This window comes from Cydia splendana, chromosome 5 (assembly GCF_910591565.1).
Source record: "Cydia splendana chromosome 5, ilCydSple1.2, whole genome shotgun sequence".
Lineage (NCBI taxonomy): Eukaryota > Metazoa > Arthropoda > Insecta > Lepidoptera > Tortricidae > Cydia > Cydia splendana.
This window is the reverse complement of record NC_085964.1, coordinates 5,372,784-5,399,640: the sequence shown is the minus strand read 5'-3', so window position 1 is coordinate 5,399,640 and position 26,857 is coordinate 5,372,784. Positions and strand designations below refer to the sequence as shown.

General features: G+C 37.1%; 1 protein-coding gene across 2 annotated transcripts; it reads left to right on the top strand.

Annotated features, from left to right (window-relative positions):
- Positions 1–377: 377 nt before the first annotated feature.
- Positions 378–23,729, top strand: LOC134790483 (glycerol-3-phosphate dehydrogenase, mitochondrial). 2 transcript variants are annotated; one of them, XM_063761291.1, is made up of 16 exons: positions 378–690; positions 3,597–3,691; positions 6,988–7,156; positions 15,708–15,930; positions 16,137–16,300; positions 16,526–16,659; positions 16,914–17,071; positions 17,184–17,377; positions 17,676–17,870; positions 18,253–18,374; positions 18,490–18,626; positions 18,938–19,091; positions 20,200–20,388; positions 20,773–20,871; positions 22,748–22,893; positions 23,074–23,729. In XM_063761291.1, exons 2-15 carry the CDS (start codon positions 3,599–3,601, stop codon positions 22,880–22,882), a joined length of 2,166 nt encoding a protein of 721 aa, XP_063617361.1. In that variant the 5' UTR covers positions 378–690; positions 3,597–3,598; the 3' UTR covers positions 22,883–22,893; positions 23,074–23,729. The 2 variants fall into 2 exon arrangements, with proteins under 2 accessions (XP_063617361.1, XP_063617360.1); XM_063761290.1 differs by lacking the exon at positions 20,773–20,871 and adding an exon at positions 21,324–21,422 and having other exon boundaries at positions 381–690.
- Positions 23,730–26,857: the final 3,128 nt, after the last annotated feature.

Below are 26,857 nucleotides of genomic sequence, written 5' to 3'. Positions count from 1 at the left end.
CCACTTGGATAAAAAATATGTCATATAAATAATTTAGGTAGGTGATTAAGCTACATGTTACTTCTTGAATTTTGTGAATCCGATAATGAGCAAGTAAACCACGATGATTACACCGCGGGCGCGGCGCTTAATGTAATTAAAAGTTAACTAGCTGTGTTAGCTCCGTATGAACTTATTTATTTCAAACTATGACTTGACAGTTGACACAAGAAAGTCACCACTTTCTAGTTTGTCACTAGATGGCGTTAACAACTCATTAGTTATTGTTGAAGTTCGCCTATAGATGTCGCTTGGCCTTGGCAGTGAAGTTAGTGCTGTACCAAACTGCCTGCGATTATGTCAAAAGGGGAATGAGTCACGCTTCAGCTCGAGATCGAACGAAAATACGGTCAGTCGGCTAAACCGGGCTGGGGCGTCCAACGCCCGGTCGCGCATGAATGTCATTCACGATTAGCTAATAAGTGCTAGTTAAACTAAAACAACATCCTCGTAACATTACCCTCAGTGTAATGTTAAATTACATAACATACAAAATAAAGTGAATTTAATAAGGGGATTTTGTAGTGTTCATACAAAATTATCCCTTTTCGAATACGGTAACCTTGTTGTCCTTGTTAAATTGTTTCTTCTATATAACATTCGTTAAATGTTTTCTACGTAGTTTTCCTTCATACAATTAAATTGCTAAAGGTGAGTTTAAAACTAGTTCATATTAATTTTAACTTTATCAGTATAGCAAATATTAATTTAATAACGGAAAGATCGCGTTTAAGTGTATTGGTATTCGCGATGTCAATCTTTTCTTGCACATTTTTAAATATTTTAGGGTTTTTCCATTCAGCTAAATTTACTTTATGTATCTATATATAACTTGACTGAAATACTTATAGGAACTTCCACATTTTCTCATGAAATTATTTAAGATCCAATGACTTGTTTTTTTGCAAGAGAATATCTCAGAGTGAAATAAAAGCCTATGCTGCCTCACATGACATCATCCTACTTGGCGTTGCAACTCAAGGCCTTTAATCCATTATATGGAGTTACCTATAACAAGTTTTATTTCTTTGATCATACTTAGAGATTGATTAGATTTATCAGCATAGCAATATTGCGTGTTAAATGAATATTACTGAGTTATTGTCTTAATACAGCAACATAATATTCAACAATAGTACCGATGGCAAACGCTTCCTCCTTCCGCTTAGTTTGCACTAGCTAGGCAATCTAGGCATATAGTGTAGGTACCTACTGATTGGGTACTTATCTCCAACTACCAATCATTTATAATTTCCGCCATTATTAATAATTTAAATGAAACGTTAAATTATGTATTTACCGCATACTTTATTTGATGTTACCTACATACAGATGCCGAAGTTTCAAATATTTTGCAGCATTCAGTCACTGAAAAAGAAATAGTATAGGTACCTACCTATAAAATATTAATAAAATCTTTGTTTAGTGTTAAAGAAGGTAGGTATCGTCGTCGTATCAGTTAACTAATTATCCCTACCTACACCTTACAGTACGCTGATTAGGGCTGCATTGGCAAGGACCCTTTAGGTCGGTTTAATTGTGTCGCTGTTTGCCCTAAAGATGACTGGTAGACACGAGGGGATACCATTTTATATCATTTAAAAGTTGTAATCCTAAACTTTAAATCTCTACATTTTCTTAGTCTACTACAAAAATTTTGGCAACGTTATTCCTACATACAGCACACATTTTTCGTCTTGCGGTGACTTAAACTATTCAATACGAAATTAATACATTTCTAAAGAGTTTTATTAGTCCTTCGGGAGAAAGTACATTGATACTGCACATAAAATAAAAGAAACACAGTGAATATACTTGTGCAACCGCGCCTTTGCAGTTAAGTAAGAGACAATTCGTTTATATTCCCTGCAAGTAGTGCAAGTGTCACCTGACTTCACGCGTCCGTCTCTATTAAACCGTACCGCAGTCATTATTTCGCAAGCTCACAGGCTATTTTAGTTCTGGCTACCGGCGTGGTATAAACGCTATGTATTGAACGAAGAGTATATAATAAAGTACGTACTGATGGCATGTAAACTCGTGGTTGTCTCAAATAAAATTGGAACTGAATGCGACGAACGTCGAACGCCTGCCAACATTCACCTATCTCCGATTAGATCGAACTCTGTTATGCGGCCAACGACATTGTATTTTGGCTAAAATCAGGCGACCTAAGTAGCTGCGAACACGCATTACTGCACTACAATGTAATTTGCGGATATTATTAGGTGAGCACGTACAATATGTGATGCGGCCTTGAGCGTTATCAGGGGGACCGGTATAGACAGACAAGTCGGAAGTGATAATCCCTCTAATGAATAGATTCAATCTAGGCACTTGATAAAGACTTATCATATCTTTAAATCTTTTACTCCTAAAGTATTTGAAACCTTTATAACGGTTTACAGATTGACGTAAATCTTTTAAGTGTACCTATCTTAATAAAGTAAAACATTAAGTAAGTACTAAAAAGACCGGGAACAGGGGATGGTCTTACCTACTAGTCTGATCATTATGGGACAGCTAACAATAAACGAGCCTATTAAAGCCTTAGGCCGGCAATGATGTATGAAAAATCTATGCCGGGTGTCTCAATTCGCAACTCTTAAAAACATAAGTTCGACATTTCCGCACAAGTTTGCGACAATGAATAAAAAGTAGGTACCTATTGGTAGTTTTTGTCCTTAGTAAATATTTTTTATCGCAAATTTGCATAACAATCACGCGCTAAAAAGCTGCTACAAAAGTCCCAAAATAACTCTCCCTCGAATTCTTGGCTTAAACGTAAACTACGTATCTACCTACAAGTATTAGGTACGTTGACCTTACGTGATTCAGGCATTTGGTTACAATTACGATAATTACAGATATGTCATGCAGTGTGAGGTGATTCCTCAGTTGTATCACCCCATATTATGATGTAAGCCTGCATAAATAGTGCATGGGACATAGTGCTTTATATTTCCTCGTATCACGCTAGATAGACGTGAACACGCAATGTACGCGTGATATTTACGTGAATATCACTATTTCCTAGTTTACACTATTCGCCGTTATCTAGATTACATATACCAATACGTATAACTACTTAGATACCTGCCTACGGCATTAAAAATTTTCCGTAAGTATATAAGGGTGGTATTCCACCTGTCCAATGTCATTGCGTCTCAGTCTATCATTAAAGCAAAATGTGAGATGTATACTCATTGGACAGATGGAATACCACTCTAACGTATAAAGGGGGGGTTACTTACATTTTAAACCAAACTAAAATATCACCGAATTATACTAAAGGCTAGTAATACATTCAAATGAAATGTAAACTACTATATGACACTAAAAATAATATAATAAATTTAACAAATAGTAATTATAATCTCTATCTCCAAGTACCGTAAACATCTAACAAATATTTGACAAATGAACTACTCCTTTTCATACTACTACTACTCATTTTCATAAAAGGGAAAATTTCCACCTTGGGCATATGCCCAATCGTCCATCACTACGCCCAGCTACTTTGACAACGGCTAAAATTAAAGTCTTTTGAATTTCAGTAATGTCACGAAGAAGATTACTTGTTGGGGGCGCCACGGGTGTTGCCGGCGCAGCACTAGCAGCATGGGCTCTCTCCGCAGATGACTCACCCGCCGTAAGTAACGAGGAAACCCTCGCAACTAAAGATAACGCTCGAGTAGCAACCGAAATAGAGCCAGTATCTTAATTATGCTTATCTATGTTGACGCATTTTTTTTAATGTAATGGTTGTGAAATATGTCTGAAGGTCACTTACATTTATGTTAATTTAGTACCGAGACCTACAATAGTACATTATTGTCGAGGCTCGGAAGTAGCTACTTGCAGGCTGAGGATTCGTTTTAAACGGACGACCTTGGGAGTCCGTTTAATTGAATCCGAAGCCAGCAAGTAGCCTTCCAGCCGAGTCATATATAGTGCTTTTCTCAAAAATGGTGCAAGAAATATAAATATCATAGAAATATTTTACAAAAGCAACTTTCTTACGTATATATTTTCACAGAAAAAAGTAGAAACAATTGAAAAAATTAGCTTTGCCGCCTTTTTATTTTTTTAATAAAAAAAATAGAAGTGTATTTTTCTGCCGAAAATACGCCAACCTATTTGAGACAGCTAAATAGTCGCGGTACTAATCATCTGTTTGGCTGTTTAATGGGCCTGTGCCTTCATTTGATATGGCCATTTCAACTTTTAAAAAGTTTGGAACTCGACAAATAATGGAATTTGTATGCAACATTGCAGTCCCAAAATCGAGACTGCAATGTTTTTAACTTTTTAATTTTTGACTGACCATAAACTACGCGCTTCGCAACCTATTTTTTAAACGGCAAAGTCGACTTTGCCGTCCATTTTTGAGAAAAATTTCATTTTGTTTCAAGAATATCTATCCTTGACTTAACCTTGAAGAACTGTTTCGGATGAGAATATAATAATTGAGACTCTTATCCCTTCAAGTGGCGGTCAACCCGTGAATGGTCGATGCGAAAACCAGTAAACTGTCATCCACCAGTGAGTGGTTAATGAGGTGTTGACGTATTTAGAGGTGAAATTGAACGCATTTAAGTATATTTACGCTCTTCTAGTGCCCAAAATTAGGTAGCGAGTTAGAGAAGGATAGCATACCGTAAGAAACACAAAAACACTTGGTATAAAATTTGTTGGTGAGGACCATTGATCCGGGAGCGACCGCCTAGTCCGAGGTCAGTCTCGTTTTTTAAGAGGTTGTTTTGTAAAAGAAATTGTATCTTACGTCTCTTTTATTGATTTAATCTTAAAGATAAAAGTCTTCCTTTGATAATTAAATAGCAATTACCTCCAATGATCAATAAGTTTTATGGTGGTAGCATGGTATAATAATATACTCCGCCTGGTACTCCATTCCGAGATTCGCGTATGACCTAACTGACACGCGCCTACGTCATCATGCTGTTTACAGGTTCTCAAACTTTGAAATGTGGGAGAATTTTAACCAACGGTGAAAATTATTTTAACGGCATTAATTTTAAGTTATTCATATAGAAACATAGTAAAATAAAACAAATCTAATGTATTAAATTAAACTTTATTTATCTATACAAGACAAACGTTTAAAAAACGAATTCACAGTTACACATTAATTACCAAGCTTACGACGTGAAAAGTTTGGAAAACACTGCGACTGCTGACACTGAGCGAGAAGGAAATAACAATTAACACGCGTTCGACAAGGATGACGGTCAGGGCATGAAGTTATCTAGATCCGAATTGTCAAATGTGCACAGCGCTATCCTGTGTTGCCAGTAGTATAAACAGAATTACCCGAAAGTCTGAAATTTCTTTCGTGAATCGGAAGATATTGCTAACGAGTAATTAAAAATGACGTGTTATTGTAAAATTTAAGCTAAAATACATATAAATGAAAATTATAAAGAAATATTTTAACTTATTAACCATAGGTATAATGTACCCATGTAACATGTATGTTGAAATAAAGTGGCAATGTTATTGTGACGTAGGCCCGTGTCACTCTGGGAATGGAAGACCATGTTTTATTAGACCATGGGTGGTAGTCATTTTTAACAAGGAAGCTGGAAAACTGTCATTCTTCCGGAGTTTGATTAGGTCTGGTCAAATGTATAAACATTAGAATAATTTAATTGCTTTATTCAAATAGCCTATATAAGGCTGATTCTAACAATATGTGATTTAATATACTTTCAAACATAGAAAAGCTTAGATCGACGATTTTGTAAAATTTTCTTAATCTGCGCTGACCACCCACCGGGGCCCCGCCACTTGACTACTTTTCGCGTTTTCGCTGGCGCCACTTGAAGGGTTATAGATATTATTCATATAAGACTTGAAGATATGATACTTAACTTTAAGTAAACATAAAACGTGCAAATGAATAGGTACCTACTATGCATACATTTTTTTTTTTTTAATATTATAGGACATTTTTACGCAAATTGACTAAGCCCCACGGTAAGCTCAAGAAAGCTTGTGTTGTGGGTACTCAGACAACGATATATATAATATATAAATACTTAAATACATAGAAAACAACCATGACTCAGGAACAAATATCTGCATCATCATACAAATAAATGCCCTTACCAGAATTCGAACCCGGGACCATCGGCTTCATAGGCAGGGTCACTACCCACTAGGCCAGACCGGTCGTCTCTCGACGGCTCGACATTATATCCGTAACAGACTACCGCACCGCACCGCGACCTTGGTGCGGTCAAAATATATCTTTCTCGCTCTAACTCATAGCTGCGTCCTTAACGCGGTAGTCTGTTACGGCTTTTAAGACAGTTTAGTTAAATAATTAACACAGTAGGTATATTGTTTTAATATAACGTCCTTCAATTAATGTTTCATAGAACCTGTGTAGGTATACATATAGTATCGTGTGTGTGTGTAGTAGTGAATATTAAATTATTAATGATTTAATAATATTATTACGAAGTAATGTAGGTTCTTTTAATTAATCACGTGTTGTGTATATTTATTTGCTTTATTAAGTAGGTACTCTTTGTCGTAACAGTAATAAGTCGGGGTAATAACCTAAAATTAAATTTAAGAAATAAAAAATACACAGAAAATTTGTAACTATAACAATAGGCGGTCGTCACTCGTGTCGCTAAGAACTAAGAAGCTACTTCATTTAGGTAATATTTTTATAAATATAGCATGTGTTGTTATTATAGTACCCATTTCTTTTTCTGGAAACTTATTTCAGACACAATGCATTTTTTTGGAAATCCAAATTTTGTTTAAATTACCGCGATAAAGCCTGACACATACGAATACCCATTTATAGTTCATAATTAGATAAGTAAACATTATTGCTGCCAGACAGCCACGTGTCCGCAATCAATTTGTAAACAATAACAACAAATATACCTACCGGGCATTCCATTCCAGATTTGGTACAAGCCATCGACGGTTTCGGCCAAGACTGAACGCAAGAAGAGACCGCTGCCGTCCCGAGCTGAACAGGTCACCAGCTTACAAGGGGGACATACATACGATGTGCTTATCGTCGGAGGAGGCGCCACTGGTGTCGGCTGCGCTTTGGACGCTTGCACAAGAGGTTAGGATCATAAACCGTTTTACTTTTCTACTCTCGTACGTTACGTTCTACTCTTTTGGTGTTCTTCACGTCAATATGCTAAACTAGCAGTTTGTGAATGCAATATGCCGGATGTGTGGACTGTGGATAGTCGAATAAATTACTTGCTTATAAGGCGTTTAATAGGACCACAAACATGTTTTAGGTCTCTATGCGCGGTCTGTTGTTGTTCGCATAGGCAAGTTCACCTTGACCTAAGATAGCAAGGTCGTATGTGTCGTATTGTTAATATAAATATAAATATAGACTTATGTGAATGCAATAACAATGAGCCAGATCCGTGGTCAGTTCAGAACGTAAGTATATTTAGGATGGTCATCAGTCATCATTAGAGGGGCCACTTAGAGAGGCGTGTTTGTAGGGCAACAGATATTAGTTATCTTTCTCATTTTACAGAATACCAAATGCTACCACACATCATTTGACTATCCTTATATATAAACGCGAGCGGCTTTGACGGTAGAAACAAATTAAATTATGCTCAATCGAAAGAGCTTGAAAAAATATCACTTTTGAATCGAGAACATATATCCGCAAAATTCGTATTGTCGCGTATTTTGCATTTAAAAGTGAAAAAATTTCGACAAACAATACTAAACATAGACCTGTATAATAGGGACAAGACATATTGTTCTATACGTACAATTGCTTATACAAATAGCACCCATTTTGACGGCACAAACATAAATATCTATCTATCTCGTTTTTACTCAGCACTGTCACCCACAGCAAAAAAGGATGACAGTATTTCGGTACGTACATAAAGTGGTTCATGAAAATACGTAAATACTAATGCGGCCGAAAATCCGCCATGTTTAGCGGCCTAAATGTCATTGTCAGTCAGTTCAGCCGGTACTTGTCCTGTCAAAAAGTCGTGGTGAAAATGAAAATTATTAATTATCTTTCAGTATTTTGCTTCTGTTTGAAAATAATTGAAGCCAAATGTGAACAATTACGTCGCGAATATGCCAGTGTGTAGTGTATTAGGGTGCTGCATAAGAAAAACACCAAAACAGCCATCTTTAACCTTACACAGGTACGCTATAATTTACATTAAAAATATTGGTTATTGTTAATGTTCCTGGGAATTTTAAGGATGTTTCACATTATAAATAGCAAGGTTCTTATGTGCAGTTATAGATCATGAAGTGATTTGACTTATTTAACTATATTTTTACGCTTAAATAATGTAAACATTTTAGCTAGGGTTGTACTTTATTTATCGACTTTGATATCGATTTATTATGATTGTTTATTTATATTTTCTTATTTTATCATGCTACCCCGCTTAAAACCAACTAAATTATCTTAATTAAATAATAAAAACATGTTTTACAGGTTAAGTACCAAGAAATGAACATAAAAAGAAAAAGTGGTTGGAGACGGAGACCCTGACGGACTCTCGGGAGCACTCGGGTCCGTGGGGTCGTTACTCCACAAGCTGCCCTGCGGGCTTTTTTTATATTATTACTAAGTATAGTTTTTTTTAATGTAATTCGACATTAAGAGACCATATAGGTACATCAATAAGTAATTGTAATATGTTAGTTTGGACTGGTAGTTGCAGTTAGTTGTATTTTATAAAATTGTTGATGTATTGTTATTATTATTGCTTGTATGTAAATTCAATGTTGACGTGCACAAGTGCCCTTTTGGCCTATTTGCTAAATAAATGTTGAAGAAGTTGAAGAGCGGAAGTCATTCCTTATTTTTGTAATTAAATAAATGTTCTGAAAGTGTTTTGTTTTTTTCACCCGTCGCTTGATAAGTTTGAATTTGTATCGCTCTCACTTGTAGGTACGGCGCACCAAGGTCGAGGTGCGGTGCGGTAGTGTGTTACCATGTGTTACGGACTTTAGGGTTAACAACACAACAAAATTGATTGTAATAGAGAGGTAAAGTCTAAGAAAAACACGTACACTTATTCTGACATCCAAAACAGATGGCGCTGTACTGCGCCATGTGTTTTGCGGTCACTGAGTTGTCAAACGTCAACTTTTGAAAATCAGAGTTACCGCAAAAATCGCAATATATATGCAGTTGAACAGCGTCATCTCGGTTTACCTGTTAAATTCGAAGCACGAAATTGTCTTAGATTTTACACATCTTACTCAAAGTATCTTTTCACATAACAATATACTCATCAAGAATATTTACTTACTTACTTACTATTAAAATATAAATTCCACAAATAATTCATACATATTCATTATTCATTCATATTTTAAATAAAATGAGCCGAGAACGTTCAAAAGTTATCGACGTATCGATAAAACCTAGTAACAGTAAAAATCTTTTGGGCAGCACTAAAACCGCCATGTTTAGCGGCCGGATGACGTCACACTGGCACGCATTTTTCGTTGACGTTTCACTTCCATAGGTTTCATATTTCAGTGATACTAAAGGCTCAATTTGTTGGTTGACATTTGACAGCTATGCGTTGCGTTTAGAAACTGCAAACATGCTTACAAGTTAGGTTGGTCGTTTTTTTTTTAATAAAAAGCAAGACGAATATTACTGTTTATTTGATGACTTTCCGGTATGTATAATGGTTATTATTTGCATTAAGTTTCGTTTCATATGGATATGTATACCGGTATAATTATTACATAAATTAGTTTTTAAGCCAGAACGTGCGATAGTCTGTTACGGCTTTTAAGACGATAGCAACACTGCCTAGACGTCAACGACGGCTGTTATTCGAAAATACTTTATCCGGTACTCCAGACGTGATAAAAACCTGTTAAATAGTGTATTGTGTGTGTTAACAATAAAAAATAGTCACCGAACATAGTGCAAAGTGCAAACGCCATCGTAACGTAACGAGATTTGAACTTCAAAGCGTTCCATGGGTGTATTGTGTTTAGTATAAACATCGGTCTCTCAGTTGTATTTTAATATTTCAGAATGATTCCAAATATTCTTACATGTCAAGGCACTACTAGCTACCTGGAAATGCAAGTGAAAGCAACCTTGAAGCAGCTGTGATAAACTAATAAGTGAGCGAGATGAAAATGACGTTGTTCAAAGAAACTTTGAGTTAAGTGCCAGCTGACTGTAACACACTCTAATTAAGTACATTGCCAGTGTGAAACAGTGCAAAAAGCTACAGTGTATTGTGGACATATTTAATAACTGTGCTTTAGACTATGAATCAAATTTGAGGTGTATCGGTGAATTGGAAAGTCAACTGCATAAAGCTAATAAGTTATCTCCGGAGTCAATGTAAGTTGAATATAAGATTAAATATAATAAGATATATAGATAGTATATATGTCGCAGTCAAAAGTGTGAACTGGTCAAAAGAACTTTTAACCGACAAAAACAGGCAAAACTGCTTTTGACTGAGCATGTTGGTCAAAAGTAGTTATACCTGAAAATCATTGGTTAATAGTAATTGTGTTGTGACTGTTACTATCAGTCAAAAGTACTCGCAGAGATAGGTAGGTTAGGGTTATTTTTTTGCTACGCCCAAAAAACGAAACTGTTCCCAGAGATAGGTAGGTTAGGGTTATTTTTTTTTTGCTACGCCCTAAAAACGAAACTGCTGCCAGAAATAGGTATGATTTTCAGGTAAAACTACTTTTGACTAACATGCTCAGTCAAAGCAGTTTTGCCTGTTTTTGTCGGTTAAAAGTTCTTTGGCCAGTTCACACTTTTGACTGCAACAGGTTGGGCTGGACATATGGCAAGGGAAGGTAAAGATAAGTGGGATAGAGAGGAAGCGGAATGGTATCCTAGAGATGGAAAAAGGAGAGAAGGGAGACCAATAATGAGGTGGTCGGATGACATAAAGAAGCATGCGGGACCTAATTGGATAGGGACGGCAAGGGATAGAGAGCTGTGGAGAGAGCTGGGGGAGGCCTATGCCAAGAAGGCAGACTGAAATAATTATTAAAAAGCAATGACATAAAAATTATTTAATAAAGTTACTAAGGAAAAAATATTGAAACTAATTGATATAAATGAAATGTGAATTTATTTAAATGTAATATGTGCTGAAATTTAATTTTTTGGTCAATAAAGGCTATTCTATTCTATTCTATTCTAAATTGACAGGTGACAACAAAAAAAATATTAATTCCTGCTAAAATTTCAGAGTCATAGTGAAGCATAGTACATAGTACCAAAACAAGGTTGATTTTTAGGGTTCTGTAGCCAAAGGGTAAAAACGGGACCCCTATTACGAGGACTCCAATATGTTATTAGATCAAAACAAATTATTTTCAGAAAATATTTAATTTAGGCTTAGGGATGGCGAGGCTCCATAAACCTTCAGTAAGTAGTGCATAAGTATCCTTGGAAAAATTCGACCTATGCCGCCGTGGGTGGCCCGGTGGCAGAATGGCACAGGCACCTGCTGCAATAGCAGAGGACGCTGCTTTGATTCCAGCCTAGGGCACTGGAGGCCTTGGTCACTTTTTAGGGTTGCGTACCCATAGGGTAAAAACGGGACCCTATTAAATATTAAGACTCTGCTGTCCGTCTGTCTGTCACCAGGCTGTATCTCAAGATCTCATGAACCGTGATAACTAGATTAACTAGACAGTTTCAATTTTCACAAATGATGTATTTCTGTTGCCGCTATAACAACAAATACTAAAAACAAATTAAAGAAATATTTAAGCGGGGCCAATGCAATGCTAGGCTGGATATGACTGATGAAATGAGTAAATTTTTATTAATATGTTTTAATATGACATGTTGGTGGCAAACAAGCATACAAGGCTGTTAATGCCCATGGTAAGTGGGAGTTTAGACTAGACCTCTGCTTCTCCAAGGGACTCACATTGCTGACCGAGTAAATTTTTATTAATATGTTTTAATATGACATGTTGGTGGCAAACAAGCATACAAGGCTGTTAATGCCAATGGTAAGTGGGAGTTTAGACTAGACCTCTGCTTCTCCAAGGGACTCACATTGCTGACCGAGTAAATTTTTATTAATATGTTTTAATATGACATGTTGGTGGCAAACAAGCATACAAGGCTGTTAATGCCGATGGTAAGTGGGAGTTTAGACTAGACCTATGCTTCTCCAAGGGACTCACATTGCTGACCGAGTAAATTTTTATTAATATGTTTTAACATGGCATGTTGGTGGCAAACAAGCATACAACTCATACAAGGCTGTTAATGCCGATGGTAAGTGGGAGTTTAGACTAGACCTCTGATTCTCCAAGGGACTCACATTGTTGACCGAGTAAATTTTTATTAATATGTTTTAATATGACATGTTGGTGGCAAACAAGAATACAAGGCTGTTAATGCCGATGGTAAGTGGGAGTTTAGATTAGACCTCTGCTTCTCCAAGGGACTCACATTGTTGACCGAGTAAATTTTTATTAATATGTTTTAATATGACATGTTGGTGGCAAACAAGAATACAAGGCTGTTAATGCCGATGGTAAGTGGGGGTTTAGACTAGACCTCTGCTTCTCCAAGGGACTCACATTGCTGACCGGTTACAAATCTATTACACTCATACTAGGGTTCCGTACCTGAAGGGTAACTAAAAAACGGGAACCTATTAGCGATTCCGACTCACACTTGGCCGGTTTTTCTTAGTAGGTATGACATTTATTTCAGTTTTACTTCATTGTCCGTCTGTCTGTCTGTCTGTCTGTCTGTCACCAGGCTGTATCTCATGAACCGTGATAGGCCTAGGCAGTTGAAATTTTCACAGATGATGTATTTCTGTTACCGCTATAACAACAAATACTAAAAAGTATGGAACCCTTCGTGCGCGAGCACTTGCCCGGTTTGACATTTCAGGCTCCGTCACACAGGCGCGTTTCGCGTGCGGCGCGTGAGCGGGGCGCGCCGCTTTTTCATATAAAACGCTCAGGCCCGGCTCTGAAATCGCGCCGGTGTGACGGAACCTTTATTTCAGTTTACTCCACTGTCCCTCTGTCACCAGGCTGTATCTCATGAACCGTGATAGCTAGACAGTTGAAATTTTCACACATGATGTATTTCTGTTGCCGCTATAACAACAAATATTAAAAAGTGTTCCGTTCTTGATGGGTGAGTCCGACTCGCACTTATTCAGTTTTTTTTTGTAAACGAATTTAATATTAACGGATAGGCATTAATATTAAAGAATGAAATAGTAGTGATAATTTCCATACTTTCACTTTAGTGCCATGAAGGGTAGGTACAAAAGGGTTCCCTCTTTTGAGATTGTAAAGTGGGCTAGGTTATAAATGCGGCCTTCACAGAACCGATCTGCGACCAGAAAAGTGGGTCAGGTTAGAACTGTGATCCTTACAGAACCGAACTGCTACCAGAAAAGCGGATTAGGTTTTTTTAATTACATATTTGTTTTTAGATATAATTATCGGAATAGTAAATTTTTCGAGTTATGATTGTATGTTACGGATTTAAAGTTTTCTGAGATGAGATAGGTTTGTAACCGCCTTAATGAAGGTATGAAGTCTAAAAGTAAATAATTACTTAATTCAAAATGAGTATTACCTATTACTATTATTTATTTTACCCGAGCGAAGCCGGGTTTTCATCTAGTTATCCATATTACTGAGGCCACTGTCAGTCTGTCAATAACTGACTCTCTCTCTCTGATCTGATTTGATGTGTGTAGTTTGATAATAATATATTACATAAAAAAGGACCCAAAACTGATATTGCGAATTACAGGCCCATTTCCAAACTATGTATTATATCAAAAGTGCTTGAAAAAATTGTGTTTGAACAAGTCTATAATTCTTTAAGTAACTATTTTAGTGCTAATCAACACGGGTTTTTCCGACGTAGATCTACAGTATCTAATCTTATTCTATTGAACGATTATGTTACTGAAGCTATGGACAGTGGGTCCCAAGTTGATGTAATATATACTGATTACAGCAAATGTTTCGATCGTATTGACCACAGTTTATTAATATCTAAGCTGAATAACATCGGGATAAGTGGGGATTTACTGCGATGGTTTATATCCTATATCGAGAATAGGACCCAGGCTGTTGTGGTAAATAATTATATGTCTGGCTGGGTCACTGTTCCTAGTGGGGTACCGCAAGGGTCATTACTAGGGCCATTGCTCTTTAATATATTTATTAATGATATTGACAAATGTCTCCTGCATTCTAAGCTTCTATGTTTCGCCGATGACATGAAGGTTTTCTTAAAGATAAAATCTGCTGCTGACTCTATATTACTTCAGTCTGACCTTGCACGCCTTGACGATTACTGCCAATTGTACAGATTAGATTTGAATCCCTCTAAATGTTTTACAATGACCTTCTCACGCCAACGTAACTTAATCGACACTAACTATCCCTTAAAGGGCCAAACTCTTCACAAAGTATCATGTATGAGAGATTTAGGTGTCATGCACGACTCAAAACTGATTTTTGATAATCACATCAATAGCATTATTAGTGGCGCTTATAAAGCACTAGGTTTTATAATGCGCAATTCTATTCACTTCACTCAGGCTAAGACGCTTAAAGTGCTTTATTGTTCATATGTTAGAAGTAAGTTAGAATATGCCTCTCAGGTCTGGAACCCTTGCTACCATACATATATAGACAGAATCGAACGCATTCAACAAAAATTCGTAAAACACCTTTGCTTTAAATTAAAATATCCCTACAGTTCTTCCAACTATCTTAAAATATGTAAGCACCATCACCTTGTCCCTTTACAAAAACGCCGTGAAGTAGCCGATATTAGCTACCTAATAAGTATTACTAATGGTGTAATCGATTGCCCCGAGTTGCTAAGTAAACTGTGTTTCAAAACCCCCTCTCGTTCTAAAAGGTATCATCCCCCATTAGCAATCAAAAATGCATCTTCCAAATACAGACAGAATAGTTTTTTAACGCGCGCCAGTCGTAACCTTAACGAGTTGTCTAAAGAATTTGATATTGATATATTCAACTGTAGAATCCCTAACGTGAGACGTAATGTAGTGCAGAGATATTTCGAGTCTATTGAGTGAGCGTGTTGTCGCCTTCTTAAATACCTACAAATGTATTATTAATATTTTTACTTTAATATTCCTCATTTTGTTACTTATTAATTAGTATCTTTGTTACTTTCCATTTATCTTTACTAGATATAATTTGTGTTGGCTTTGTTCACATATGTGCTTGCGATAGTGCGTAACCTTAGTATAAGTAGTACCTGTTAGTTTAGTATTGTGTTACTACCTGTGAGTTCCTATAATTGGCTTTCTGTATCCACTATAATTTCTATGGTATTGTCATAGCTGTTGGTTCTCCAAATAAATAAAATAAAAAAATAAATAAAAAAAATAAAATAATAGTATGTACAGTCACCTGCAATAATATGTTACACAACGAAGGCCGCAAAAATATCTGACACAATCTTATTTTGTAGAGCCATAAGAGCGTGTCAGATATTTTTGCGGCCTTCGAAGAGTAACATATTATTGCAGGTGACTGTACAGTGTAACTGTAATACCAAGCTAAGGTTGGCCAAATTATTTTATTCCACAGTCGTACTTAAGGCTTCATCTCAATTTCAGGGCTCCGTACAGCCCTCGTCGAAGCCGACGACTTCGCCAGCGGCACCTCCAGCCGCAGCACCAAACTCATCCATGGCGGTGTCAGATACCTGCAGAAAGCTATCATGCAGCTCGACTACGACCAGTACAAGATGGTTAAGGAAGCGCTTCACGAGAGAGCTAATATGTTAGAAGTGGCGCCGCATTTGACCAGGCCACTACCGATTTTGTTACCGGTTTACAAGTTAGTATAACCTTTTATATATAATCGACCGAGCTACTGCGGGGTCGTATCGTACAGTGCTATCTACTTCAACTAACAATTTGTTACGTGTCTTTTAGTATCCCTTTATTTGTTTGAAAATTCTGACCATCTGCTGTGATAGTTGAATGAAAGTTGCCTTTCTTTGGCATATTAGTTTTGAATAGCCCAATGCTTTTGTTTTCCAGATGGTGGCAAGTACCCTACTACTGGTTCGGTATCAAAATGTATGATGTGGTAGCTGGCGACAGGAACGTGAAGAGCTCCTATTATCTGTCCAAAAAGAACACATTGGAACTGTTCCCCATGTTAAAATCTGATAATCTCTGCGGTGGCATCGTATATTATGATGGTGAGTAGTTAAGTTTTCTTTCCAAGTTTTTAAACCTTTTAGAGTCATCAATTAATGAAATCCCATATCGACCTGTGAATTTAACCGCCATGCAATTAAAATTCGGTTAAATGCCACAGCCAGGCTGTGATACGTTGGACTTCATCCGCCAAATACTTCACTTTGTAGATAAGCATAGCCAATGTCAGTTTGCTCTCGATCAGTACATTAATGCTATTTTTTCAGGCCAACAAGACGACGCTCGAATGAATCTGGCCATCGCGCTGACTGCAGCTCGCCATGGGGCCACAATCGTTAATCACGTCAGTGTCACCAAACTGCACAAGACTGGAGGAAAACTCAGCGGTGCTAGGGTTAAGGTAAATCATTATTTTTAATCACGGATGAGAATAGGTATCGAGTAAACCCTAGAGGTAACATCAAAAGTTATTTAGGTCTAAAAATCGTTCTTATCTTAAATGCAAATAGTTTGTAGCTAGAACTTAAAACAAAAGTTAAAATAACGTATCGAAATACTGCTGGCCGAAACTGTTATCTTATATGTTCCCCAACAAACGCTCGCGAAACGAATTTGTTTATACATGTATTAAATTTTGCTGCCAATTAATTCCAGGATGAGATTACCGGCAAGGAATGGGATGTGAAAGCAAAGTGCATCATCAACGCGACCGGCCCCTTCACCGACAGTATCCGCAAGATGGACGAGCCCACGGTTAAAGAGATCTGTTGTCCGTCCAGCGGAGTTCACATTGTCTTGCCTGGTTATTACAGGTAATACATATGAAAGTTAAAAATAAGAGTGATAGTTATATTTGTGGAGCAAGCTTACTTCAACTGTGTATGATCGAAATCTTGACGAAAAAGTCTAACAAAAACTTTTCAGCCCCGAACATATGGGTCTTCTAGACCCGGCCACATCTGACGGTCGCGTTATTTTCTTCCTGCCGTGGCTGAAAGGAACAATCGCGGGAACCACCGACATGCCCTGCAAGGTCACGCACAACCCCAAGCCGACGGAAGACGAGATTCTGTTCATCCTCACTGAAGTCAAAAACTATCTCAATCCTGATGTTGAAGGTTTGTATTTAGCAGCTTTTGGTTGTTGTAGAACCCCGTTTTTAATATAACCTTTTTTTTTCTTCTGACTTGTTATCAAGGTTTAGGTATTCCCGTTTTTATATTTACAAGTATAAAACTTCAGGTTAAGCTTATGACATGAAGGCATTAAACCTTAATGCTCTAAATTGTCAAGGCATTTATAACCTTACGCTCCACAGGGAGATCCACAATGTGCGCTTAAAACTTTCTAGAATTTAGGGTTTAACCGCTGCAGATACTGCAGATAGGCTTATACTGGACTGGCTTTTAATTTCAGTCCGTCGCGGCGATGTACTCTCAGCATGGTCCGGCATCAGACCCCTAGTCTCCGATCCCAACAAGGAGGACACACAGTCCCTGGCCCGTAATCACATCGTGCACGTATCCAAGTCCGGCCTCGTCACTATTGCGGGTGGCAAGTGGACCACGTACCGTGCTATGGCGGCTGAGACCATTGACGCTGCTATTGAAAGTGAGTGATAAGACTCAAATACGGATATTTTCCAGTGTTAAAATCCAATTTGAGATTTCATTAGCTCTTTCGGGCACAAAATTAACTCGAAAATACAGCTTTATGAGTTACGTTGTACTTTCAGTATCTTCTAGAAAATTATCACAAATTAATATCTTCTTATACTAATAGTTAAACACGCTGCAGTTCTGCTGTCCGTAAATTCTATAATACAGTAACTCTTCTACAAGACAGTAACTCTTAAATCTAAAGGGAAATCAGTGCCTATTTGAAGTTTCTTTTCGAATTCCCATTATAAAATAGGTAACTACTTATTAACTGGTGTCAACTCTTGTGATCGCGATTCAAAATACCATAACTCACAAAACCCGTTGTATTTCAGGCGCCAACCTAAAGCCGCTGTTCCGCGAGTGCCAGACCGACGGATTCCTCCTCGAAGGCGCCCACGGCTGGACCCCGACCATGTACATTAGATTAGTACAAGATTTCGGCCTGGAGATGGAGGTAATAGCGGAATCAAGTACGCAGAGCGAGGCGTTACGTAGATGTAACTTCTGTCGTATAGCAAATTTTAATAATCGGTTCAAATTGATATGTACCGTTTTTACATTTGTTTCAGGTAGCACAACACTTGGCCAAGTCATACGGTGACAGAGCGTTTGCTGTTGCTAAGATGGCTTCCATGACCGGCAAGAGATGGCCTATCATCGGCAAGAAAATTCATCCAGAATTCCCTTACATTGATGCTGAAATCAGGTTAGAAATAATTTTCATATTCTTTCGCGAATCCCCATACACATTATAAGGTGTCTACGGCCACGTTCCTCAACGTACAAGCGACCGTAAAACCAAAGCCATAATGAGAGTCCATTCACATTCGGCCGACAGTAGTAGGTGTATGCAGAATTTCAATTGATGGGCACCATGTAGAACCTCATATAAACGGAATCTTGAATGAGTGTTGATAAAAGCATCATCTTTTGAACGAATCGAGTCCTTCCACTTTTCGGAATAGTCCAGCTTTTCTAAGTTTTCATCTCGCTACATACTAAACGTCCGTGTTCCAGATATGGTGTCCGCGAGTACGCGTGTACTTGCGTGGACATGCTCGCAAGACGTCTACGGCTCGCGTTCCTCAACGTACAGGCGGCCGTAGAGGCGTTACCAGTTGTAGCCGACATCATGCAGGAGGAACTCAAATGGAGCAACGACGAGAAAAAGGTAGGGTACCCGTAAAAATAATATTTTTAGGCGGTTTCTCTCTCTTCATCAACATGTGTCACATGTGTGTTTTAAATCTACGGCTCGCGTTCCTTAAAGTACTAGCGACCGTAGATGCATTACCACATAATGCAGGAGGTGCTCAAGTGCCGTAAAAACGAGAAGGTAGGATAACCATAATTTTTAGTAGGTTTGAATGGTTTCTCTCTACCTTCATCATGCATTAAATCTACGGCTCACGTTCCTCGTACAAGCAACCATAGAGTTGTCACCTGCAGTGGTTGCGGACATCATGCAGAAATCTCAAAGGTATCCTACTTTGAAATGAAAGTGATTCCTCTTTCTGCCGTCATTATCATGTAGTTAACGCACATAAGAGATAGAATTGTTTGGGTCGAGTTTGAGTCTGATGATTTTGTTTGTATTCGTGACGACCGACTCTCTATACATACCATTCTCAACATTTTGATTCTGTTTTTCTGCGTTTGTATCAACATTTCTATATTAATGTAACAACAACACCACTAGTTCTGACTTCAGTTCATAAATACTTAATTATGTGTGTAGTAGAGTCTAATTCTAGTAATTTGAAGTGGAGTCCATTATACATACCGATATACTTTGTGCCTTCTTCTTTTTTCTTACTGTTGCACTCTATTGGTGTGTAGGGCTCGATATTCGCTATTCGGGCTTATATTCTTCCACTTGTTTTTCACCTGGGAAGTTTGGGTCACCTCTTCCCACCCCGTTTTGTATTAACTTTGCACAAAAACTTTGAATATTTATACATTTCTAGAAAAAACTAGAATATTAAATAAAATAAATATTACAGGACATTCTTACACAGATTGACTAAGTCCCACAGTAAGCTCAAGAAGGCTTGTGTTGTGGGTACTCGGACAACGATATATATAATATATAAATATGTACTTAAATACATAGAAAATAACCATGACTCAGGAACAAATATCTGTGTCATCACACAAATAAATGCCCTTACTGGGATTCGAACCCAGGACCATCGGCTTCACAGGCAGGGTCACTACCCACTAGGCCAGACTGGTCGTCACGTAGTGTCGTAATATTGATTACAATTAAACACTTTCAGAGGCAAATCAAAGAAGCCAACGAATTCTTATCCAACGAGATGGGTCAACTCGTTAACCGCGCCAGTCGAGACAAGATCCCCATAAATCTCAGCAAGGACGAGATCCAGACGTACATCAAGCGGTTCCAGATCATTGACGCCGATAGGAAGGGATACGTGTCTATCAACGACATTAGGAGGAGTCTTAAGGTAACGTGATAGGGTTCATTATTATTAACGGAATTTCCTTGAAGGATTCAAAATGTTAATAGTTTCTGTCTAATGCAATTAATAAGTAAGTAATCATTCTTTTAAAATTTTTGAAATCCTTACAAATTGTTTTAAAAAGTGTTATAAAAAGTGATTGAATTTCGTTCAACGAAATTACTTCTGATTTGATTTAATTTGAGAACTTGAGAAGTCATTTCGTAATTTTAGAACGACCTGAAAATATTAGTTAAGAATGACAAGATAATTCACGAGGTTTTCTGCCCAGTAATTATTAAGGGAGTACGTTTGTTTTGGTCTTAAAACATTGGTACCTATTGACCGAAGTAAGACCACTTTTAAATTTTCTAACCACAAATGTTATAGACTATGGGTTTGAAGCCGTCCGACGCTGAACTAAGCGCTCTTCTGTCCGAGATAGATCTGACATCCCACGGGCAGATGGAAATACAGGACTACCTGCAGGTAGAAGGGAGAAATATACTGTAGAGGATATATGTCTGTGTCGTCGTTGGGAATATTTTTCACAGATAGTGTAAAATAATGCTGAACTGTATTATATGGAACTCGTATTTGATTGCGCTCAAAAGACAATAAAATCTCCATGCAAAGATTAACTACTAGTCAGTAAACTCACGAGATAATTTTGGAGAGAGCGTGGTAATAAGGCGCGAGGCTAAACTACGGTAAAGTCTCAAAACCTGTGGTGCAAAATCAACTAATAAACAAACAATTTTATCAGTTTTTACGAGTAATCAAACCTTTGAAAAAGATGCACCATCTTGAAATCCTGGATGATTCCTTCATGTTCTGCAATCGTCTATCCTTTGACCATGATGTGGCAAATAAACAAGTTCCGTATAGCATGGTTTTCGCTTCTCATGTCCATGTTGCTTGATTCCGGAGCATTTCCACAGGCGGGCGGCGAGGAAGTCACCGGGGAACAGTTGCACGAAATTCTGAAAGAGATCGACACTAACATGAACGGCCAAGTCGAGCTCGACGAATACTTACAGGTCCATATCTAGAGTGTTTTGAATGATCTTTTTGCTAGGCCTTGCAGACCGTTTTTATTTGCTATTAATTTGGATTTATTTTGCTTAATTTTGTATGATATAAATAGCACGACGCACGAAACTACAGGCATTTTGTACGACGTATACGTAACGTAAACCTTTGCGAATATAATTCTGGGCATCCGCAATAAAATTTCATTATTCAAAGCAGAATGAATATATCCACAGCTTTCGTTTGGATAATTAATTGAAAAAGCAATCTCTCGACTGCGCTTCGTATTCCATCGACAAAGGCCTAGCTAGACTAAAAACTTTTTTATACAAGTGCAATGTTTTCTAGCAGTATTTTTTAAATATGATTGATCTTGCACGGTGTGGACTATTTATTTTATAACATATCGTTTGTCTACTTCTTCTAAAGTTTCTAAACGGTCGTGGTTTTCTTTCTTGCTACTGCTATGTCGCTTGCCGTGTCTTTATCACACTGCATGAACTACCACAACTGCATGCAATGTTTAGTAACCTAGCAATATTAACAATCATGTTATGAACTAACAATTTCCATTTTACACCGAGGTTCTAATAATTCTAACTTAAGAAATAATTATTACAAGTTGTGCTTGACATAACTAGAGTTATATATAACTTGTTTTAAATGGAAAGAACTATTGTTTTTATATTACACCTATTGAAAACAACATTTATCTCATGATAAAACTTTCAATTTATTTGAACGTTTATGGACACGTAATATCGTAAATGGGTTGTAAAACTGTCATTTGCTCACTGCATAACATTCCTTTGACAGATCCTTCTATTATTTGTGTTATATAACGCCATTAGAAAAAACTGGATCAAATTAGCGATTCAAAATTTTTTGTAATTTTAATTAATTAAATGCCAAAGTTTACAAATATCAGGGGACATTCGAAAACGTTTTGTCATTTGTAACGAGCTTTTGAACCCATTACTCGTATTCAAATGTTGATACCTACTAGTTTTATATAATCTGCCAAACAGTTTTATACTCAAAAAAAGGTGGCAAGTTCAAAAATTCTCATACTAGAGAAATTATACAATGTATTAAAAATACAGATGATCCGTTTAAAGGACCAGTGTCTCCTGTACGACTGTTCGGTACTAGGGTGCTATTGACTAGGAAATATGGATAGCTCGCCTGTTTCGAAGATATATTTCATAAACATTGATTCTCCTAGTTTTTACCTAATCTACTATAGGCACAGATTTAAGCGAATCATCGGGATTTTTGAAACTATACAAAGTGTTCAAATATAGCCCTGTACTAATCCTTAATTGAACGACAGATGATGTCGGCCATCAAATCCGGCCACGTGGCCTACTCCCGTTTCGCGCGCATGGCCGAGATGGAAGAGGAACATCACGAAAAGGAAATGCTGAAGAAAATGATCACGGTCGACAGGAGCGGCGGCGGATTGTAAATGTTCATATCGTAAGTACCTACATGTATTTATTTTTGACAAATTTGACTAACCAATGACTGTTGTAACGAGTCAGGTACCCTATTGCGGCCATAATCCTGAAATCATGCGTATAGGTACAGACTGCAGTAGATTTCGTGTTCTTTTTTATTTAAATGCCCAAAGCACTAAGGTTTTTTTTTTTGTTACAGATCCAAGGCGTATCTACCCTAACCCAGTCTTAAGTATTATTAGAAATCCCAAACAACCCATGCACTACTCTTTAAAATTAGTTCTTTGGTTAGACCAACAATTAATTTATATTTAGCTTGCATTATGTGCTGTACTCGAATATTTGATTGTAGCTTAAAGCATTTGCAACGGAGATCATTATTTAAGTAGGTACTTACACACAAATATAATTTTCTTTACAAAGACAACCTATTGTAGTATTAGCTGTAGGCCATTAGAAATTCTTTATATTTCTCTAGGATTTTTTTGACTGTTTCAAGCCTTTTTTAACCATGTGAATACTTCTTCAGCAATAACAAATCATACCTAAACTCTTTTATGAGTTAATTTATTTACATAGGTATATGATAAAAATAACAACTAAAGATGGAAAAAATATTGTTATCAATGTCATATTTTTATTCAGGTGCTCTTATTTTCTAAATTTTTACTTTACTTCAATGAAAACTTTATTTTATAACCATATACAGGCAAAAAAACATTGTTACATTTTATATAGCCACAAATAGCTTATGAATTAGTGTACTAAAATAAGTTAAGTTATATTATAAACAATTTGAACAAGATCTTTATGTATTATAAAATGTGCAATTTAATAAATCAATTTTGAATCAAGCATTTGTATAATTTGTTAATTTTCCCAGATATGCCATACCTATTAAATTAATAATAATTAATTAATTATTATGTTATAAATAGATATACCCATTATGTTACGTTATTCTTATCCTGTAATATATAGATACTTATGCTATTTTTATTTCAACTTATGTGGCAACAATTTTGCCCATCAAGGGCATCAAGTATCTATCACTTTCGTTGCCAGGTGGTGCATTTTAAATTTACTGTCCATTAAATGTAAGTACGTACCTACTTACTTACAAGTCAGATAAATGAAGAAGGCTAAAGAAGTAATCAACTAATCACTATAAAAGGATAAATTTCTAAAAATTCATGCCGGAGGTGTGTTATGTCAAAGTCAACATTCACGACGTACTTAATATCAATTAGTATAGTGCGCTTTACCACAATAAAATGTGATACCTCGAATGGTTGCCTCGTTTCATATACATATATGTATCTATTCTAATGAATAAAGTAGGAAAATTAAAATAAATGTACCTATGCGCCAAGAGTACTCCTTTAAAAATGAAAAATTCCTACTGACAAATTAGTTTGTCGCGCTATATTTACTGCCATGTTTCAGGATGGTATTCCATCTATCCAATTTCTTTGTCCAATGTGTATTGCGTCTCACATTTTGCTTAATGAGAGAGTGAGACGCAATGGAATTTGAGAAAGAAATTGTACAGGTGTAACACCACGCTCAGCGTTTCCATTGTCACCATTTAATTTTTTTTATTGCATGTAAAGACATCTAGCGACAGCCTATCAAACTAAATGTATCGCCATACTGCTACCATCTACATCACAATTGGTTTACTAGCAATGCTTGAATTCAAACTAGATACACCTACGCCGTTCACACTAGTTTAAACAGATGGCGCTGTATAAGCTGAATCGTTAAATTCACTTTTACAAGGTTATTCACGCTTTCAGTAAACGAAGTGGAATCGTTTATTCTTATGAATAATATTCACTATCCTATTAATTTTCTCTGGCTCGACAAAATAATAGTAGTGCTTGTGGCAATTCATTACGATTCAGACCAGGGCCATGTTGCATAACAAACTACAACTAATATTACAAGCGGAACTCCTTTTCTAATTTCACTAATTAAAAAAGGAGTTCCGCTTGTAATATTAGTTGTAGTTTGTTATGCAACATGGCCCTGATCGTAATTTTATTATTAGATTTTCCAAATTGAATGCTCTTAGAATATAAAATTTCAGTGCTGATTATAAAGAAAATACACGGTCTGGTAATTATACTTTCTTCAGAAATCTGTTGAAGGAAATTGGCGGGAAAAAGTTATGATGACGCGTGGGCTGCACGACGTAGGGCGGCGGTTACGCCCCCGCGGCGTGCTGTCGCGGGCGGGCGGTGGGTGGGAGCGTCTTTTGCGTTCTTGCGAATTTTAAATAATGATCACAGAAGGGGGCCGCTACGCAGCGTGAAGAGATGAGGGATTGACGGGCAAACAATAGTATTAGGGCGAGTGGAGTGATCAAAGGGAGGATCCATGGTCCATGGCTTTTTAGTACAAATACAAATGTTGATAGGTTTGAATGATACTAAATTGGTTTGTTTGTTGGGAGCAGTTAACATTTATTTATACTCATACCATTAATCAAACTAATTACTCACACACCTTTTGCCAACAAACTAGTACCTGGCGTAAAACATTCGTACCGACTTTTACGCTTGGTACAAACATGTTAGTAAAAAATAAATAGGTTTTTAACGACGATACTTTGTCAACGAAGTACTATAGTATTTTTCACACAGCTTGGGTACGGTGACAGCTTTCATCTCCATTCAATGTATAACCTTAAGTCTTAAAACGAAAAATATGTCTTGTGATGCCAGCTGGCACCGTACTAAGCTATGCAAGCTATGTGGAAAATACTGTACTAGGTTTTGTCATAAGTGATAACCAAGATTTTTAACAATAGAAAACACGACTGTGAAATAACCCCTTCCCTAGAAATTAAAAATTGGTCAAATGGAATCAAAACTATCTAAGATGAAATAATCTGACAAAAGCCATCCCTTCAACTATCGACCTCAGTGTCCGACCAACCTACATTATTAATTTATTACCTTAAATCATGTTGAAGTTGACTTGAGTTGTTGAGTTGAATACATGATTGTTGACAGCATTCACACTTAAAGTATCGTTCGAGGTTTCTTAACAATTACGTTAATGAAACACCACACCCCAAATATACTTAATTTATTACTTAATTGAATTGACAGTAGGTACTAAGTACCTAAAATAATTCACCTTCGAAGTCTTCAATCAAACATAGGTATGACTTACTATTACCCAATAAGATACTATAAAAGTATAAAACCGTCGTCACCTCATTGGAAAAATAAAAGGCTGCTATCCCGGATGTAAGCACCATGATTAATCGCATCGTACGTCGAACAAGACACTCGAGAGGGCTCGTTGCGGTGAGTTCGCCTTCGCCCTTCTTCAATACCTGCCCTGACGACACATGAGCCCAATTACATGTATGGAACCAATTTGTTTAGGTTAATATTTTAATTAGTGCGAGATGCATCGTGAGAGCTAGGGCGTGTCCGGGTACGGGGGGCGGGTGGCGCGGGCGGTTCGGACCGCCCACCGTCACTTCCACTTCCGCTAGCACGTAAGCCTACCGGACACTCAGCAACCCTCAGGTGGTTGATAATGATGCAACAATCATTTGGTCATTGGTAGTCCTGACTATAATTTGACAGTCGTGAACAATTGATTAGTAGCACTTTTTCTCCACACCCATTTGGCGATGTCAACCCCATAGGTCTATTGAATAGTCCCCTATAGTTTGTTGTTAGGGAGTAACAATAATTCATAATGCTCTGGACGTTATATAAATGCATATAAAAATATCGTGTTGTGAATCAAAATATTGGTTAATGCAAAGTTTAATTCAGTGGCATTAATAGACCATCTATTCGTTTCCGGTAGTTGTAATAGATCTCGACTTTTTCACTATTTGCAGTGTTCAAAAATAACTACTACATGCATTGATAACACTATACACGGAGAGAAGAAAGGGATTTTCTGGTGTAATGTCCTTAACAAGTAGGTAGAGTGGTATCGACCACTGGCCT

Excerpts from the sequence above, each read along its gene's own strand:
- LOC134790483 (XM_063761291.1), top strand. The coding sequence starts at position 3,599 with ATGTCACGAAGAAGATTACTTGTTGGGGGCGCCACGGGTGTTGCCGGC. Across the intron at positions 16,301-16,525 it reads TGGCATCGTATATTATGATG|GCCAACAAGACGACGCTCGA; the intron begins GTGAGTAGTTAA and ends CTATTTTTTCAG. Across the intron at positions 18,375-18,489 it reads ATTTCGGCCTGGAGATGGAG|GTAGCACAACACTTGGCCAA; the intron begins GTAATAGCGGAA and ends CATTTGTTTCAG.